General features: G+C 42.7%; 5 protein-coding genes across 5 annotated transcripts; 1 reads left to right on the top strand and 4 right to left on the bottom strand.

Moving 5' to 3' along the window:
* Positions 1-7,566: 7,566 nt before the first annotated feature.
* BDB00DRAFT_792432 (uncharacterized protein) lies at positions 7,567-8,248 on the bottom strand (the record flags this gene model as incomplete). The annotated part of the gene is made up of 2 exons (XM_053121115.1): positions 7,567-7,734; positions 7,874-8,248. 2 exons carry the CDS (start codon positions 8,246-8,248, stop codon positions 7,567-7,569), a joined length of 543 nt encoding a protein of 180 aa, XP_052974052.1.
* Positions 8,249-8,363: 115 nt separating this feature from the next.
* Positions 8,364-8,901, bottom strand: BDB00DRAFT_851949 (uncharacterized protein). Its single transcript, XM_053125547.1, is given in 2 exon segments — positions 8,364-8,808; positions 8,820-8,901. The coding sequence occupies 1 exon segment, from the start codon at positions 8,705-8,707 to the stop codon at positions 8,444-8,446; it is 264 nt and encodes an 87-aa protein (XP_052974051.1). The 5' UTR covers positions 8,708-8,808; positions 8,820-8,901; the 3' UTR covers positions 8,364-8,443.
* Positions 8,902-12,083: 3,182 nt separating this feature from the next.
* Positions 12,084-12,429, bottom strand: BDB00DRAFT_94408 (uncharacterized protein). The gene has a single exon (XM_053129480.1). It carries the CDS (start codon positions 12,327-12,329, stop codon positions 12,153-12,155), a length of 177 nt encoding a protein of 58 aa, XP_052974050.1. The 5' UTR covers positions 12,330-12,429; the 3' UTR covers positions 12,084-12,152.
* A 237-nt stretch (positions 12,430-12,666) lies between these two features.
* BDB00DRAFT_851920 (uncharacterized protein) lies at positions 12,667-13,325 on the top strand. The gene is made up of 2 exons (XM_053125546.1): positions 12,667-13,078; positions 13,191-13,325. The coding sequence occupies exon 1, from the start codon at positions 12,750-12,752 to the stop codon at positions 13,017-13,019; it is 270 nt and encodes an 89-aa protein (XP_052974049.1). The 5' UTR covers positions 12,667-12,749; the 3' UTR covers positions 13,020-13,078; positions 13,191-13,325.
* A 3,704-nt stretch (positions 13,326-17,029) lies between these two features.
* Positions 17,030-18,363, bottom strand: BDB00DRAFT_773774 (HSF-type DNA-binding-domain-containing protein; the record flags this gene model as incomplete). The annotated part of the gene is made up of 3 exons (XM_053120119.1): positions 17,030-17,670; positions 17,783-18,132; positions 18,212-18,363. The coding sequence occupies 3 exons, from the start codon at positions 18,361-18,363 to the stop codon at positions 17,030-17,032; spliced, it is 1,143 nt and encodes a 380-aa protein (XP_052974048.1).
* Between the last annotated feature and the right edge of the window lie 1,941 nt (positions 18,364-20,304).

Genomic DNA, 20,304 nt, shown 5'->3' with positions numbered 1-20,304 from the left:
CCCAACGACATCTACTTCCTTAATCCTAATCCATGTAGGAGAAGAAGACATGTCGTACTTGGCAAAGAATTCTTACGACTCCTTCAGAGAGACGATGTCGTGTGCTGGCGGCAGGATATCGTGTTCGCGTGGCTAGTATAAGTATACACTTTCATTGAGACGATTTAGAAAATTAACTTAAAGACATCATTATGATACGAGGATGACTCTTGGTCTTTTATTTTGTATGAATATATCATCAGGTAATAGAACATCCCGTCAATATATAGTTGGTACAAGCATTATTTGCAGACAAGCGAAAGGACTATCAAAGAAAGAAGTTAGAGAAAGCCATACTTGGAGTATATAGTAAAAGCAAACAACAATTGAATCAATCACTCACCACGTATTTCCAGAACAGATCGTCGCGGCCCCTACCCTACCCTCCCATTGCTGGGAGAACCTCCACTTTCGTCTGGGCGAACCTCCACTTTCGTCTGGGCTCCAGAACCTATCATAGATGCAATTATCCCCTCGCTCGCTCTTCAGACGTTTTCTTGTGTATATTTTGCCACTAACCGTTCTCTGTGACGCCTCCTCTTATCCGTGTACGTGACCTCACCATACTGCCCAATCCCGTATGGCTGCCTGCTACGGCGGCATGACCCTGACAGTCATCGCGTTTAGTTGTGGCCGCGCTCCACTGCATAGTCTCTACGTGTTGCCGACCCGTGCCCCGAACCTAACGTCTATGCGCGGCCGGTGGTCAGTTTATCGAGTCATTTCCAGGACTCAGCAAGCGGTCACAGGGAGTACAGGATCAAGAGGTGGGCGCAGGTCACGATTTACTGGAGAGGTGCATGCGCAATCGAACTTACCATGCTTTCGCTCTTCCACTCGCAAGGTAAACCAAAATTTCTTTCAGGCCTTCCGACAAAAGAGAAAAAGGTTAGGCATCGCCCAATCCGCGAACCAATCCTGATAAATCTTAACAACTACAGCAACGAAGGCACGTAGAAAATCAAGTTATTAAGACGTAAATACCAGAAGAATGCTACCCTAGTTGAAGAAGTACAGAAAAAGAATAGTTACCCTGTAGTCGTCACGCATATCCGTCCGCCGCCGCTACTACTACTACTACACACGCAAAATCAACGACAACTGATTAAAAGAAACGTTGGTGACGCATTGGAAAAAAAAAACAAGTTGGAGATCATTGAAATTTGAAAGGTGTTTTAAAGTAGGAGGAAAAACTTACACTGTAAAGGTCCCATAGTACACCGCGTGTGCCAAAAGCAGATTCGCTGATAAGGATTCATAAAGAAAGCGAATTGCCAATGGAGTATGTGTTAGAAAAAAGAACTCTTTTGAAAGAGCGAGTGAGGAACTGATTGAAGTAACTCGTTCGCGCATTGCTCTACTTACACGCCCAGGTTTGTTGCCATCACGGTTCTTGTTGAAAGAGACAAGAGTGGTGATGGAAAAAACCTTTACTTGACTGTCAAATTATTGAAACAACGACACAACCATGGCGCACTGCCTAAGCCTCGCTGCTTCGCTGCTTTTTTCTGCATGGGATATCATTAAGAGAGAAAAGAGGAGGTTTAGACATACACCGAGTATCTCCATGTCTCCCGGTTCGTGCCTCGTCTGCATTACACCCTGAGCTCCGCACCTTTTGCAGGTACCTTTTTTGTGTAGACGATGATTTATTGAAATACCGTTGTTGTCGGTATTTATAATGTCAGAAAAGAGGGTTGACAAACGCACTATGAAAAAGTACTGATTTCAATGTAATGCGGGCTGCTACACCGTCGGGCCAGAAGGTTGATCCTTGAAACACTTGATGCCAATGGGAGTCCCATATGTGGAGTATGGTAGTGGCGATGATACATATGAACTCTGGTTTGACCGTGAGCGGGAAGGTGTTGAGAGACCTACTGTAATGTGATCACACGTCAAAGACTCATGGTCGACAAGGAAGCGCTTTGCAGGTACCGCTATACTCGCACGGATAAACTGAAGGACCGGATGTGTCATAATCACCTCCTTACAACATAACATAGCAATCGTTGCCATCGTTACTTTACCTCACATGCTGCTGCAGAACCCCCATGCGTAGCTCATATAGCTTTCTCTATGTATTTGTTATCAAAACACACCTCCCCTGGCTAGTAGTACCTCCACCTTCTTGTGCGCCCTCTGAGTGTAAACTTCAATTCACTTCTTGCACGATTAACCATCATCTCCTCGTTAGTGCATACTGATGAGTTGACAGCGAATTTGGCATTATCATAGTAGTCACTAGATCAACTTAGTACTTTGGTGCTTTTGTGTACCCATCGCTATACCTCTATTAGAGGAATCTCCTATGATATCTTTCTTCCCTGTGTATCGCCAGCTGGTGTCAAAGAAAAGCTGTAGCTTGTTTGTCACACAGCACACGAGAATAAAATAACGCTTTTCAGAGACCCTTTCATCCATCGCTAAGGCTTTTGGCTAATCGAATGTGTTGGTTTTCTTTATACACGCACCGCTTGTTGCCCCTTGAATGCGTGATACCGGTCTTCCTGGGGATAAGCTTTTTCTTTTTACACTTCTTATTGGATCGCGTTCGTAACACTATCCGCTTTTACCCGTCATTGCCTCCTTTCCACCTAGCACTTCCAGATTTATTTTTTGTTTATGTTGATAATATAATTTGTTACAAGGCCTCGGTCTTGATACCTTTAACAGCCGCCTTTTTCTTTGTGAATATGGTAGCTTATAAGATCACAGAATGGCCGTCGCCGGCTACAAGTTTCTTTTAAGTGAAACGAACGACATAGAGCTATGGATGAATGTCGTCGGCGCATATCGGATTATGGCCGTTCATTGAACAAGTGTCTCTTGTCCAGGTTACCAACTATAATCTTGTGCGAACATTCTTTCACATCAATTGTTTACTGATAGTACTACGGTGTATTTATTATCAGAGGCTTCGGTGGACTTATTATGAACATGTCTGATAATCATTTAAACTCATATGAAGCCTTTCCGCATTTGGCACACGACCTAGGTCCCTTGAACTTCATCCGAGCTTTGACAAACAACCGCTTCCTTCACCAGCTGTTTATCAACCAATGAAACAAGGTGAGCCATCCTGTATTTTTCATCCCTATGATTCTAACCGTGTTGCTTTTGTTTACATTCGAATAAGAAGTTCTTTGTTTATTATGTTGAAACGTTGATGGTTGAGGTGTTTTACTTTTGTTTGTGTTTTTAAAGGCTTGTTTCGAAGAGCAGTGGCAACTCCGCGGTTGACTACGGTTTGTTTATGGTCAATTCTGAACTGGCTATGTCTTGATTTTCCCCACTGCTAGATAGCCGGAGACCCCAACTAAATATACTGTCTTTCTCTTCTCTTTAGAATCTCTTCTCTTTTAGAAAATAAGTTTTCGAATTGCAGTCGCACTATGATCACGCACTGTTTCATTTTGTTTATGCAAGACTGGACGACAGATTTTTGACTGGTGGCACAGTACAAACTATCTTTTTTGTGGCGTTTGAAGGGGCCGTTGTTTGTTTATCAAGTGCAAGTACGGTAAATACTTGGCATCGATTGTTGTCACGCGACATAAATAATATAGTACCACACACATAGTGTCATAGATAACCGATGATATGTTGCTGTTCTTGTTACGAAAGATGGGCCCTATTAGGTTTCGATGAAAATGCCGCAATCTATCAGAGACAATGACTCAGCGTTTACATCCTAAATTACCATGTCTTCTCTGTTCTCCGTTTATCTTTCTTTTTACATTCTTCACCATTCTTTCGTACTGTTTTCTTTTCATCCTTCACAATCATCGTAGGGTCAGATTTTTTTGACACTCGATGAGTGGAAAACCCGCTCTATACGACGCTCAGTTGTCATCACGTCAAACGACTGTCCGTACACACCCTAAGCCGACCGGCGTCGTCAACCATGTACTGTGGTAGTCAACCAATTCAAGGTGTGTTCAAGCTTTTTTGGGCCCCTTATTGTGGATGTGCGCACTGAGACGTTGATAGCACAATGACGAAGAGTCGGCCACTCACTGTTGTTGATAGATTCACGGTCCTTCATATTACATGCCAACAGCGTTTTCAGATCTTCCAGCTGGCATATCTATCTAGTTAAAGTCATGCAGTAGGGTCGTCGGTATGGCGCAGGTAAACAGATTACGTTGCTGCTTGGGTTCGCTGTTCTGTTCAGCCGCAATGACATTTAACGCGTCACCATTCAAGTATGACTTGTATTGATATGCATCATTAGTTGAGTTGGTTTAAAAATGAATTTGAGCGCTACATAATTGGTGGTTTACTCACAAGTTTGTGTACATCAAGGACCAACTCTGTACCAAGTTCTCTATACCCGTTGTGAATTCAAAGTAGATGTCGTTCTGCACTTGCACCCAGTACCTTCGACTAGGGTGCGCTGACCTTGATCGGAGAACTTGATTACTGTTGCTATGTTATAAGTGCTCATGCTTATCGGGTTGTCATGGTGCCTATGCTGTCATGAACACACAGCTGCTCCTGGCCAGTTCCCTGTTGCTCCCCTTTACGATGGTCAATGTAAGCTCGTTGCTGGGCTTCTGTTTTTTATGTCTCGTGACGACATCACGGAAGCGCCATTGGCACCTCTGCTTTAGCTAGCTTCTGTCTGTTCATGTCGCTTTCTGGCCTTGTTTGCTTGTAGTTTTTGTTTTGTCCATAGTTGTCTTCTTTCTTTCCATGAATAAAAATATGATTTCACTCGTCGTACAATAATAATTCTTTGTGTCTGTCCAATAATCTTGTACACGTTATTGACCTCTATCATAGACATCAATGCCATTTCTCAATCATTGTGCCTTTGCTCTCTTCTTCCACCCAACCTGTTTATAATCACAATACAGTATACCCCCTTTCATTGCACATCCGTTAACAAAATTTTGGGAATGGAAAAAATAACATGGTAAATTTTAAACCCCCGTTTATTTCATTTTCAATGTATCATCCAGGGATGATCGGGTTATAATACAAAGTGCTCCTCCATACTTCAAAGAAATTAAGCACTGCACATTATTAATTTCGATTGACCTTCGGCGAATATCATAAAAAACAAAAAAGAAAGCTATCTAAAGAGCTTTGTCTAGCAAACAGTTTTTCTTGAAGCTTGCCGCGTAACTCTCGTAGTTTAGAAGGGAGACTAGGTATAATCTCTTCATCTCCATCGGAGGTCAAGAATTCAAAAAGTTAGTTTGATCTTTATGAACAAGTTATCATTATATTTATAGATTATTTCAATAGAAGACAAATATTCACCCCTCTCCTTATGACTTCAAGTTCTTTTATATGATAGAATACTCAAAAGGATATAAGGAACAGAGATATACCTATCTTTGTATACAACTTTTTTTCTGATTTTCAGTGATACTACTGAGCGGCAAGCAGTCGCTGTTTTATCAAATGCTTCTTGGTCTCCAATTGTCTCTTCTCTTGGTGTATATTTTACATATTACGTATGTGGAAACAAGGTCAATCCAGCTAGAAAATGTATTGGGTACTAGGCTAATGTGGATTATGGTTTCTATATAGTGACAACTTCTTGAGCGTTGGTAATCTATGTAGCATTAAGATGCGTCTTGATAAAGAATATCCGTACACAGATATTGGGTCCTAGCATCCGTTAACTTTCACAATCCATCATTTGGGAATTTCAAGTTGGAAATTAACGGGCGTCCTGATATCTCGTTCCTATATTGTTTCCGCTACATGCTACATATCCTCTTATCGCCCTGTCAGCTCCTCATCATACACATTCACGCTCTCGAAATAAAAGCTCCCGTTGCCTTTCTTCATAGCCCTCGCTATAAACACTATCTCTTTTGTTTGCCATACACGCTTTGCCCTGATCACCGCCTATACCGCCATCCCCCCCCAAATACTTTTCACTTAGTGCCTCCACTCAACTTTCCAAACTTCCTAAGTCAACTTTGCTCTGCTCTTCTTGTACTTCATTTTCATCTTAGTAACTTATCCAACCTCATTTTTTTCTAAAACCACAAGAAAATCCGCAAAGATATTGAACATTTTCCTTTTCCGGTGCTTTTCTGGAAAATTCTCTTGTTTGTGTTTATACATCCTTCCAAAACAATTTCGCTTCTACTGTTTTTCCACTGCTTCAACACTTTTGCCGATTTGCTATGTTGGGGGACCACTGTATACTTTTTTGCTTCAGGAAAAAACGTGCTAGTACACAAGTCGCTTTGTTATGTACGTCGGTTTATGTGACTCACAGACAGGTTCCATGTATCCGCAGCACGACATGCTTACTTTTTCCTCCTGTCCTACTTTTTTTATCCCTCCTTCCGCCTTCACACAAACGAAAAGACTCATATCTTCTCATTATACTGGCGTTAAGAAAAAGGTTATTCTAAACTAGCGTGGCAGTCTACTTGTTGTATCCAACAAGGCTGATAACACTCATTCTTTGTTCCGGCTTTAATGACTGCTGTTATTTCCCTCAAGATTTCACTAGCGTTCTATACGTATCGCATCAGATCGGATAATAGGGCCATGCGCACCCGATCCGGATATGCGGATGCACTGATGAAATTCGAATCCGCCGTATATTCCAAGATTGCGCAGGAATGAATGACAGCCTTCCGCTGTTTGCTCTCAGTCAACTAGATCACAACAATTGTTCGTTAATGTGCTCCGATTGCTATCCCTATTCCGCTTCAAATGGTATTAACATTCGCATTATCTATAATAAGAATGACCCCAGCAGAAACAAACAAGTTCGATAAATCAAACAAAGACAGTAACGTCGCCAATTTTAAAAAATAGTATCGGTAAGTTCAGAAACAATAAAACTGAACCCAACAACAAACGTTAATATCCTGGCCTTATTGATGGACGGAGCCACTGCAGCAAAGATACTGCAGGGCCATGCAACGCCCTGAAGCGAATTAAAATATCGGAAGTTCCAGCTCGGCAAACTCTATGATGTAGAGCAGCTTACTGCCATGCAATGGGCCAGAGATGCTTGGGAGTTAGTCTCACAAGGAAAAATCAAAAATTAAGATGGGGTCACAAAGGATTGCTTGATGTAGAGACAGAAGAGGAAAAGAAGAATAGAGAGACTGTAGAAGAAGCTGAAAGGCTACTATCTGACGAGCTTGATGCCGCGAATTTGAATACTCGCGAGGAGACATGTGGCGTTGATGGTTTTGATGGTTTTGATTTGATACCACATGAAGAATCGGAGGGTATCCATGCACCAAATTCTTTCGACGACCTCGTTAACGATCTCTCTCTTCCTCCAAACCGTCTCCGAGCTCTCCTTCCTGCACCACATTCTTCTCCATCTCTTCTTTTTTCATTCGATCAACGATCTCCTATTGCTTCTTCTCGTAGTACCATCTTTGAGCAGGACTAAGAGAGTCCAAATCCTTGCTCATGATGGCTTCTTCTCTTGCCAATCGCGCCTCTTCATTCGCCTTTTGCGCCTCCTCCAGCATTTCTCCAAAAGTCTCCTACTCTTTCCTTCCTCGACGACCTCCAGACGGGCGAGCTTCACCTGTTCACCAGCCAGCTCTCGAGATCGTCGTCTTCGGCGTGTCGTCTCTTCAGAGCCTTGGCTTTCTTATTACCAATGGGCCGCACATCCTTCTCGCCATCCACGCTGACCTCGTTGGCCTTGTCGCTGATAAACTCAAATTTCTGCTCATCCTTCAGCAGAGGCTAGCAAGAGCCATCTTGAACGGCCTATACCGTTCTTCAACTTTGCCGTTGTACCTCTCGATTATGCGCTGTTTCTATTGTAGGAACTTAAAGGAACTTCTCGAATCTGTAATATGCATATTCTTGTGCAAAGGACTACCCTGTCACCATCGGTCTCGTCACTTTTGGTGGCCCTCTCTCGATAAAGGCCGGGCCGCTGCATATCTCGCGATTTGTGCGCTGATGATTTCCAACGACCTTGACAAGTTTCGGGGGTGCGGTTTTTGTCATTGCCGCCTTTTTCAAACTCTTCAAAAACGCGTTGCCAAAAGGTTTTTAAAATCTTGGTTGATGTCAACTTTTTCATCCTTGTCGACGAGAAGGCAGGCTTGGACCAAGAGCTGATCCTCGTCATTGCGCCACTAAGCACCTTTCGTCTTTTTTTTTGGTCGGCAGTTGCGACAGGGGAGGCAGCAGTAGCATTTCGACTTGAGGAGAGGGTGGTTTCGGGGAAAGTGACCGTAATCGTAGACATGGGATTGCTGTTGTCGTTGTTGATGTTCAAAATGTTTGGGAGTTTACAGGACAGGACCAGTTACTTTACAGATTATCATTTCTACAGATAATCCGTTGCGAATGCTCATAGCGCGCACTGCTCTTGTGTCTTTTCGGAGGACGTGCATGATCGATGCTTTTAAATGACCTTCGTAGAAACCCATGTCAGGCATTATTAAGCAGGGTAAAGCAAAGTGACAATGACAAACCCGTTTTGGATGAATGACGAAAAGGAAACCGCGGTGACGAAAAGGGAACCGCAGAAACGAAAAGGAAAGAACGTAGCACAAGTAAAAAAGAAAGAACTAGCCGAGTGGAGTGACGGCGTGAAAGCGTAAACAAGAAGTAGCGAAAAGGAAAAGGAGGAATGGAAAAGGAAGAGCGTAGCACAAGCAGTAAGGAAAGAAAGCATGAAAAGGGGTGAAGCCGCGGTTGTCATGGCCACCACTGCATGAGGGAAAGCACTTCTTCCGATGGTCCATTGCTCTGCTGGCTCGGGGCACCAGGACAATATAAATACCTGAAGCAAGGGGTACTGCTGTTGTTTTGCTTTTCTTTTCTTCTCTCTTTTTCCCACTTTACTTTTTACTTTGCCTTTTTTTACTAAAGTTCTTTTGCTGCTTACTATTGCTCTTTCGACGTCCTTCATTACCGTCTGCTCACGCTTGCTCCATCTCGCTTTACGCCAGTCGAACATTACACGTCTTTGCCACCTTCACTTGCTACAGCTGCTCTGTCCTTGCCGTCAACAGAACGTTGCTTTTTCCTGTCACTACCGTCAATCGTGCTGGCTGCCATCTGTAGTGACGCTATTCTGCTCTCGTATATGATCAGCATGCGGCCCCATGTTGCTCTGTTACCTGCAATACATATTCGCGCTCACTCTGGTTTTTTTGGCTGTTGTATACCTTATCTTGCTCCATCTCGCAATTCTCTTGCCACCTAAGATCGTGAACGTGTTGGATATTCTACTCATTGTACAGACGAATTTTTTTCCTTGGGTGTCTTGAACTCTGCCGGACGTATTGTGGCTCTACTTGGCGTCTTTGTTTCCAAGGCTCCTTTGCTGACGGACTTGTCTATGGTTTTCCCGTGCGTATCAAAGATGCTGTGCATGGATGCTGCTCTGCCGCTTCACGGACGACCTGTTCTTCTCGTAGCTTCCTGTGTATGCTCAAGCTGTATGCCTTCATCCCCGTTTTAAATTAAGATCAAGGCTGAGACTGTGTGGTTGCTGTTGCTCTCCATGGATGAAATTTGCTTTTGTTCGGACACATGCGTTTCCGTTGTGAGCTCCGTGCTTGCCGAAGTTATGATCCACATGGTAAGTTTTTCTAATTTAAGATCTTCCTTTATATTAGCTGGTTAGAACTTGTGGATCGTTTTCTAAAAAGCAAGAATGATTAATAGGATGAACGAGTGCATGTAAACGCGCGATCGTTGACGGCGGTCATTGTGGGTATTGGCGACGGTGGCAGAGGAATTTGGATGGGCAGATTATTCTGTTTGTTTATGAACAGGTGCAAGGCCGTTGACCGTGTAGCCATATCAAGATGCTGTTGGTGTGATAAGGTACTTTACTTTTTGGTGTTGTGTATTGCTGGATCAGCTTGAGCCATATCTAATTTGAGGCTGTGGTTTATAATGTAGATACTACAGCGTAAGACGTCTTTGTATCATTGTTACGTGTGAGGATCCAGGTAAGTGGTCAAGAGTTAGTTTAGATTGTGGTGGGCATGCTGGTGGTGGATGGCTATGGTGGATGAGGATTCAGAGTGCCGGTCTTTCTTTGCTGAAGGCAACAGTGTTGGACTAGAAGGATGGAATTCTTAAATAAAGACTATCAATTTTAAAAAGAAAAAGCTACTGTCTGAGCGGGTTAGAAGATGTGCTGTGAACGGCAGTTCTTTTGTCGGATTGCTGATACGACGGATTGTGTGAGGGCACTAGTAAAAGAAATAAAAACAGAAGGATCTCTTTTTTATAACTTGGCTTGATTATCAGCGTATACATATGAATATGACGGTGAACCATGATCATGCTGTCTTTGAGTGACTGTGCTGCTGAAAAAGAACAGCACAGCTCTAAATAACCTCTTACCAAACAAAAATGAATATCACGAACGCTCCCAGCCATCGATCGTACAAGCACCTCTGACAACTCAGCATACCATTCTACTGATATCTCTGACACCGTGTGCTTCTCACGAATGTTTGCATACAACGATTTCTCTGGATGACACTGAGCAGATCAACACGCCTGTAATGATATAATATATACAGAGTGTCGGCCACGCGTTTTTATCATACCAATGTAACAAAACCAAGGCGGCAATCGTACCCACAGCACTCGAACACATATAAAAACTTTGACGAACGAACGACTATACAACGCAAGTTTTACACAATTCCTAGTAGTCATTCCAATCAGTGTCAAAACCGGCGTTTTCTGATATTAGCAACGCCATTGCACGTACAGAGGAACTCGTATGAATATATTGCATGCCAGTCGGTACTTTTTTTTTATCGTGGTAAAGAAAAGAAGAGATACACAGCACCATTAAACAAAGACGGTATCCAGCGCTAATTTTTTGATTATGACGTTGGTGCATCCGTATAAAGATGTATGTATCATCCCATTACACTGAACAGCCGCTTTGGAATCCATGTCTCACGACCAAAAAAACAGCAATCCATCATCCTGCTCATATCATCTTTGCACAGATTCAGGCTTAGATCCAGCAGACTATCTAAGCTTAGACAAAAATAATCGGTATTGACTTCATTTCTGCTGATGCTATAGTGATGTGTCTCGATACAAACATCCCATAAACAAATGCGCACGCATACATCACCAGCATCATCCTTTTCCGAGGAAACGCTATGGAATAAAAAGACCGGCCTGTGTATTTTCTGTGTAAGAGACGCTGGATTGCCCAGAGAATTAAACATGAAAACTGAAGAGAACATCAGCATCAATACGTCCTCGTTGAAGCTTGTAGTTGTGGAGTTGGATATTTGTGAAAAAAAGGAAACAGCAGCATTTTCGCTGTTATGCAGGCTTCTTGCTTATAAAGACACAGATGCAAATGCTGGTGTTCAAGCGATCCAACAGATCTTACTCCATTGTCATGATATTAAGCAGCTACGTTACTGATAAATATAGGACATCGTGTTGAATTAAGTCACCCAATAAGTTGAAAAGAAAAGCGAGTAGCTCGCAACGGGTTGTGGGGCGGGGCAGCGAACACCAGTGAGCGAGCAGGTTAGTCGAATGCGCAAGTACTGGTCCGGGTTTATTAAGGTTTCGGGTTTAGAGTTTCCAATTGATGAGCTTGGATGTATATGGGACTATCTTCTTCTTCTCCACCACCGCTTATTTTGAATTGTTTATTTGTTGGATGTTCTATACTTTTTGAGTGCTAATGTATCTGTACCTGAATTGAGAGATAACACTAAAGGTCATGATCCTGAGTGGACGTGATTGCCAATAATGGTACTTGCCGCTCTAGTTATCATTTGTTTTGCTGAGCTGTAATTCCAATCAAAAGCTTGAGACGCGACTCAAACTTTCTAAGCAGTGTCTTTTCCGCCTTTCCAAACGATTCGGTAAAGTCAATCACTCTATTGACATTGTCGCAAGAACAAATTTGCTTCGAAATCTCAGAAAACAATATCTTCACTAACAGATGTTGAGAAGTGATTTAATGCTGTTGAAATAAAGGTGACGACGACACTGCTATGCTAATACTGACTGTGATACAAGAGATACTTTTAATATCTGAGTAGGCAAAGGTACTTTTGTTACAGTGACCCATTAAAAAAGGTTTATTTTTTTGGCAAGTACTTTTTATATTGACCGACAAATGTCAAATAGACATCCGTTCAATTGTTCAGCAGCGTGAAGTTTTCCGCGCACTGGTTGGGGGCGCCTGCAGCCACTTTACGAAATGCATTTCGCCTTGAAACTGGATTCCGTACCCTGCCTGGAGATCCTTGCATCGGTACCTGTACATTGCCCAGCAGAATGGTTTTATCTGGTCCTTTGTGCCGTTGGGACATGCTCTAGTCGGGTGCAGAACGTTATCATACTAGGGTAGCCAGCAGAAATAACTTGCACCATTAGACAGGTTTCGCACGGCTTTGACAGGGCAGTCTGCTATACTGTGTTCTGTGCTGAGGCACGCGAGACAAAGAACCTGAGCAACATCTGTGGCCGTTTGATTTTTCCAGCGCCTGTTTAGCCAAAACCAAGTCATTCATGCAATATGTGCTAAAGATATTCAAAAGGTCCTTGAGATCCTCCTTGTCATTCGTGTATGCGCGTGCCTGGGTGGTTACTGACGGGAGGCTGTGTTGTCAAGGGAATGTGCGATTTCATGGCGCACAGATACAGCAGAGCTTGGGTTTGGTTGGGCAGAAGTAATCATGATGGGAACTTGGGAGAACTATATATACAAGGTTAACGATGTTATCTATTATATGCGACGGCCATGTCAACGGTCTAGCTTTATTCTTACCATTGGTCTTTTTCCGCCAAGGCTGTGGTTGGCGCTCATATGCAGCGATTGCGGTGCACCTCCCTGTGACATGATCTGGTCGAGATTTGGGATCAACGCCATGAATGCTGCTTGTACGCTATGCACACAACTTGCAGCGCTTGTGCCCACAGACATTATTGACGGACTTGTTGGCGCATGCGGTGTCTACGGATGTTTGAAACAGTTAATACATATGAAAGCGGAACAGTAACAATTGACAAAGATGTTTATACCTGCTGTATGGTGGATGGCGCCAGGTTCTGCAAATTGGTATGTTGTGTGCCTTGTACCATGCTATTGCTAGGAAGTTGCAGAGCTGACATATGCATTTTATGCTATGATCCGTACTTTGACGCTTTAACCGAAACCCTCAATCCTACAGACAACAACAAATGGATAGTACAATATGATAATGTCAAAATAAACATAAAGGATAATAAAACATACCTCCACCTGTGCTTGACAGTAGTAACAGAGCTGGACGTTGCTACCATATTCACTACAAGTTTTTGTTTCATTGTCGATCATGATATATATCTTTTGTCGTAAGCAGCCACGATGAGTGACAAGTTTGCAAAAAGATTTCCTTTTTTCGAGGTAATCTCGAATGCTTGGATTTTGCTCGGCTTGTATTGCCTTGTTCAGATTTGTGAAAAACTTTGCTGGATTGTACAGTGTACTGACGAGTAGACATTCTGCTGGCTTGCCATCCCTTGCAGCCCGTCCAGTTTCCTGTATGTAGTCGAGGTTGCTTCGAGAAAACTGTGCGTGGATAACCAGACGTACTTGACCATAATCAACGCCGAGGCCACAGGCACTAGTACCACAGAGAACGCGGCAAGCACCACTACGTCATTTTTCCAAGGACTCTTGCTTTAGTTCTCTAGTCATGGCACCAAAGAAAGGAGAACCAGATCCGGATTTGATGCCAGCCTTGCCTTCTTGTTTTGATATTTGGTAGTGGTATATGGAGTAATATGGGGTGCATGAGTAAAGGGTACATCCGGCTCAATGCCTCGGATAGTAGCTTATGTGAATTGCGTGACCCATATGATGACAACTTCTTCCTTAGCCTAGTCAATCCGTGAAACACCAAGATGAGTTGGCATACGTGAGACGTGGTATTGATCAATTACTTCTCAATCTCTTATCAAGTGAAGTAGTGGCTATTTTGTACCAAGTTACATATATATATATATATAATGTGCTGTATGATGTATAGTTTGCAGTGAGTTGTTGTTATTAATATTGTGTGCTTTGAATGTATTGCAGCGTATATGTTTGTGCGCTTGAGATACACATGGGATCACAAATTACTTACAGCTCTCGAGACAAGCACAGGTGTCGATGGCTACGTGGAGTGAAAAGCCATGGGAGTGTGTAGACGACCATTTAGCGAGACTGAGATATATAATTCGTTAAGACCGATGACAAGGCCGCGGTCTATAAGCTTGCTTTTTGGTTATAATCTGTATATAAATTTCCCTCTAAGAAACAGAACACGTTTACGACTCTTGCTAAATAGGCAGGCGATGGCTTACCCAAAATTGGATGATCCGCTCTTATCAATCTCACAGCGTTGGACTGAACTCTCGCGATATCGTCCCAATTGGCGTTTTCGCGACATTTTCAACGATATCACTGGTGCACGAGGACAAGATATGGCCATGTCCACTGAGGCTTGCCTGTCGGTAACGCTTCGTCATAATCATTATTCTGGTTGACGGAGATTCTGCCGACTATGGAAAGATTTGCATGATAGAGTGAAGCATCATTTCCATTGGAGCATCAATATAATATGAACCATTACTGCTGCAGCGAAGGTTGAGCAAACATCGTATTACTGAGACCGCAGAAGCGATCCATCGTCCATTTCTTCATCCGATGACAATGATAGCAAATCATCTGCTCGGTTTACTCTGCCGCTTTTGGTGTAAGATGGGACTTCGCTGCTGCCGGAGTCATCTTCTGAACTCTGTTATATTGTTGGTGGGCGCTAACGACTGTCAGGATTGTCTGGGCGTTGTTTCTGTCATTTCCACAGCAGCGCATAAATGTTTCACAATTACAGGGCAGCTCCGCTTATCATTATTATTACTTTGCAGAACGGTTTCCCTGAACTGACGCTGCAAAATTCAGCGATACATCCCAACTAGTAGGAAGAAGGGAATACTTTGACAGAATTGACGCCACGCTTAATAGGATTACACGAGGCATGGGCAAACTAAGAATGGCTCTAGAATAATCCTTCGCTAGTCATCTGTCAGCTTTTTGGACGCTTATGCACCGGACGGCGTAGTCATGTATCTCTCATTTATGTACAACTGTAACTGCTTAATAATTTGTACTCCTGAGTGATATGTATGCTTGTTTTGGTGATGCTTGATAAGCTATACCCATATCCTTAAAAGTAGACTCTCATAATTTAGCAAAATCATGGTATACTGTATTGATTGAGCTTTACCAGCTTTTGTACATTTTTTTTTACACAAAAGACGGTATTATATTGCACCTTTTTCCTGTTACGATACTCACATCTGTCGAACCAAAGCTTTGGGATACACTTTTGTCACAAAAGTGTATAGTTCACCGCAATCCGCGGCCTATAGCCACCATTGCTACAGCTAGCAATGCGGCAGGGTCTATTATTCCTTTTCCATCGGGACTGGTATGGCGGCCTATAATTTCCGGTGCTCACTTGCTATCATACTTGAGGACGACTTAGACGTAATAGAGGTCTGTTGTAAGACAGACACAGATGCAAAAATGAAAGTAATCAGCGGCAAAAACAGATATGTATCATAGTAGCGCTGTTCCATGATAATTAGTCTTACACAGAAAGGATATAAAAGAGTTTGATTTTTGCTACGTAGAGCCTCTCATTATTATGTAGCAGGTTTGAAATGTACTGTGTATAGTTAACAATATCAGTAGGCGATAGTTCGTTACTACCAAAAAGCGTGCTTAACGTGCTTTAGAGGGGGAAGAACAGCCTGAATCAAATAATGTTAGATATTTGGGATACTGCTGCGTAAGGTACGATACAGGCATTGATTGATAACGCTTCGTGTTCACGGTAGCGGCAGTCGTTTTGACATCCCTTTTATGAAGCATCGCATATCTGCTGTCATATCAATGTTTGCAATAATAATAGCATAAGCTCTATATCAAACACATTAAGTATCATTCTTGTCTTTGATGATCTAATCATTACAGTCAGTAATGGTAGCTAGAAGTACTACTGCATTAAATCTCTTTTAACTAACAAGTGCATCACGTTTACAACTTTTCAATAATTACAAATACTTGTTTTGATACATGACTTTTTCGTTAAAAGGTGACTAGTCGTTTAAAGGATAAAACAACCTAATATGTCAATAGGACAAAACTAGCTGTTGTTTCTGGAAACATAATTTTTGAGAAAACTTAGAAAATCCTGACATTCTCATAGAAAGCAATGATGATCTCTATTTTTCAAACTAAACCTGCTGTAACATGTATGCACCACATACACATGATTTGAGGTAGCAATAACAAGAATTGTACCGAAACAGTCCTTTTTTTTCTGTATTTGGAATTACTATTGTTCTGCAGGTCGTGTTGTTTCTTTTTGTATATAAGCGGGGTAAGCTCTAAGAAAAAGAATATCTTATTTATATTCATACATATATTACACAGAGAGGGGGGTTTTATACACTCTGAGATATAAAAAGGGAGGGTGAGGAACAAGTTACAAGAATGAAGAGAGGAGAAAAAGAAGATATAACAATAAGAAACAAGAGCAGTTCATCAAACTCGATCCTTGAAAGAGAAAAGAAGGGAAATCAACATAGATAAAACGTGTGTGTGTGCAATACAAAAGAGACAATGGTGAGAAAATCATGCAACAAGAGGACAAAAAAACGGAACCGTGGGTGAGGAAGGAAAAAGTAGAAAGATAGAGAGATGAATGCCATATACCGACGAAGAAGAGAGGATGGAAGGTGGTGATAATGGTGATACGTAACGCCCATCTATCAGTATTATGTATATGTATTTATAAGCCCTTCCAATTTTCTTTGTTTTGACTTGACATCCAGCAAGCAAAACAACCAAAAAAAAGAAAGAAAAACTTTGTGCGGTTTGCGGGAGAGGGAAAGGAGGACGATGCTTATATATGTGTACGATGTGCCGAAAAGAAGAATTGTTGTTTGGTTCGGCTCTTCATCAAGGAGAAAGTAATTACCGATGCGAAAGTGGATCGAGAGGATTTACGAATGCAAACGGTGCATTGGAATGTTCATGATTTGTTGGTTGTGGAGTTGGCGGGTCGAGTGCGTCGGAAAGCCGACTGGCATTATGTGTGTTGCTTGGAGCTGCTGTAGCAGTTGTTTGTTGTGCCTGGCTTGTATGTGGATGTTGCTGATGCTGTTGATGCTGATGCTGTTGCTGCTGCTGCTGCTGCTGATGATGATGATGATGATGGTGATGATGATGTGGAGTATGTGGTGAAGGTGAATACAGAGAATTAGACTCATCGTCGGATATCAGACTGCTTGGACTGGGACTTGGCGGTAAGTGGTTTCCGAACGGGCCCAGAGATGTCATGGGCGCCCGGCTGGTCGAAGGTGGTGGTGCCACGTCGGGTCTAGTATGCTGGTGATGCAAATTATGTGTTTGCACGCTTAATGGGCTACGTGAAGTACCAAATACGTCATGGAGCAAGTCGCTTCCACTGCCTGAATGGGGCGTGTTTGTCGAAGGATCAGGTGATGTGATAAAGATGGACGGTGGTCGTTCTTGCTTGGTTGTAGGCGTTGCTGCATTGGTAGTGGGTGTGCCGATGTCAAATTGATCTATGTTGAGTTCGGACGGTAATTGTCCTATAACAGATGATTTGCTTTATGAGTTTTATTCCACCCGACCTAAACAGTCTAGCTCACCACTGTGGACATGCTTTCGCTACCTTTCTTCTTTGTATCTGATCATATTTACCTCCATTATGCTGAGAAATGTAGTTTGCCATATTCTTCATCAACTGTTGCTGTGTTGCCTGTTTACGACGTGTCTCTGCCAATTCTTTGACAAGTTCGTTGAAATTATCGAACAAATGTCCAATTTGCTGCATCATGTCGCTCTGTGCGACTTGCATCATTGCCATATGCGCATGTAAATCGCCTGTCTCTCGTCGTGCAGTGTCTGAGCTCTCCATGGCTTTGCGTTTTATATCGTCAAGCATATCGGCTCTATTTCGAAGAAACTTTGGATGCGAGAACTCCCAAATTTGATTCTCTGCAAGTGTACGATGGCCGCGTGGTGATTTGTTGACTTTATGAAAACCATACCTATCGAGAATTAAGCTATTTGTACCAATAATGGCTCTCAATCAAGGACAATCTCCTCCCAAATAATAATGCAACTTACATATTGAGTTGTCGAACAAAACTCGAGAAATTGTTATGTTTAAAATGTTTCGGTAACACATCGCGAGAGAACTCCATGATATTACAAACAATGAACGACGAGCCTGTGTAGTTCCAAGCGATCAAATGCTGATATTGACTGTCAACCACCATGCTAACAAAGAATATTGGTTTTAATAATCAGCAACAAATTACGCGCCGCATTCTTCATTCCGTGGCATTGCTGATACATGAAGATTAAAGAGAGGCATATACTGTAAAGTAGGGATCGATTATTTACTTGTAGAGCTTATGAACGAAGGTATTCGCATGTGCTGGCTTTTGGGCTGTCGCAGGGGGTGGCGGTGGTGGCGGCTGTTGTACCGCCAGTTGATGTTGACCGAATGGTTGCATGGGTGGAGTCGATGCAGACGAGACGGACATGTTTGGAATTGAGGAGCGCACAGACACAGGAGGTGTTTCTAGTAGTGAGAAGGTCGATGCCGGATTCGAGGATGATCGTCGATGTAAGTGATCCATCCTCGTACAAGAGATTCAACAGTGGTGAAAGGGAAAGGCATCGATTAAACGGAGACAGATGCCCTTTTACCCTCTAGCAAATTGTGTCATTTTAAATTCAGTCACAATAGAATACCAAGAAACTGCTCCAAAAAAACCCACCATCCATACAGCAAGAAACCCTCTTCTTGGCCTACTCCGCAACGTCCTGTCTCAATAAGTGTAGTAATCAAATCACACAGACCCATTGTCGCATAAGTCTTCTTCTTGCGCGCGCTGACACTTTTGCGATCTCAAACAAATGATGTTTCGAACTTCCCGTGGGACCTGAATCCGGATGCCTAATAACAAGGGTACTGCCGCTGCCATGGTTCCAGAACCATGGGTTCCTTTTTTCATTGTTGTCACGGTAACGTAGATGCTTGTTCTCACCCCCCCCCCCAATGGTAGATTCTTTCTTACCAAGTTTAACCAAGTGCAGATATATCACGACATACGATCGGTTACACAACACCCTTTCCTTTTTCTACTGACCGTGGACATGCTGGAAGGTCTACGCTTATCTCAGCCAATCAACTAGACAACGTGCTCGTGCGCTAAATAATTTATTGGTCACAGCTTCTTTCGTGTTACCCGAAACCGCGAAATCGACCTCGAAGCACCAAACACCCCAAAATGGTGATAGGTGGGGGAGAGGGGGGAGGCTGAAACCAAGCGACAGGGCCATGTTGTTGTTGTTGTTTTGGGAGAACTCTAATCAGCCAAGAACAACAGAAAAACAAGTTGGCAATGCCATTATCCATCTAGAACACATTGCTTCATTACTCCGCGTACGCTTTTCTTGCGATGTGTCTGGCTTAGATCCATGCCGAATAATTCTTCTGATAACGGCCCAGATCAATTTGTTTCCGCGCAAATTATGGGATTTTTCTTTAAAGAAGCAAATGCATAATATTTCTCATATGCACACGACAGCGCAGCGTAAAACAACATCCAACGAGAGCAGCTAATAAACTCTAATTTGATGCCGTATAGCTTAACGGTATAACCAAGTTTAATTAAACAATACGGCAAGCTGTCTGTAATAGCCCAAAAAAGTGTAAATGACACGAGATCAGGCGTGCTGCACAGATCACTATAAATTACATGGAAAATTCTAAAGGAACACACACATTGTTGATGTCCATTGCGATACTACGGTGCTAATGCATTGCTTTAATTTTTTAATCTTCGTCGAAATTACACCCAAAGCTTAGCACGTCGAAGATATTGCCGCCTTTGGCCGGACTCGCCGACGGTGTTGTTGATGATGATGATGATGATGATTTGAATGATTTTTTACTGGTCTTTGTCCTGTTGCCACTGCTGCCTGCAGTCGCCAACCGTTTTGCATTCTTCCCCGAGGAAGCTTCGCTATTGTTCGATCGTTTCTTGATGTTGCGCGGTTTTAGCCAATCCGGTGAGCCGGCACCGTTGCTGGTTGGCTGCCGATGAAGTGAGGTAGGTATCCGATAATCATACACTTGCTCCACTTTATCGGCTAAACCCGTTGTCGTGGCACGATGTATTTTCCAAAATAGTCCACCGAGTTCGTGC

Source organism: Zychaea mexicana (genome assembly GCF_025766255.1).
Source record: "Zychaea mexicana strain RSA 1403 chromosome Unknown BDB00scaffold_126, whole genome shotgun sequence".
Lineage (NCBI taxonomy): Eukaryota > Fungi > Mucoromycota > Mucoromycetes > Mucorales > Lichtheimiaceae > Zychaea > Zychaea mexicana.
The sequence above is the reverse complement of the archived record's forward strand: the minus strand, read 5'-3'. Positions and strand labels throughout refer to the sequence as shown.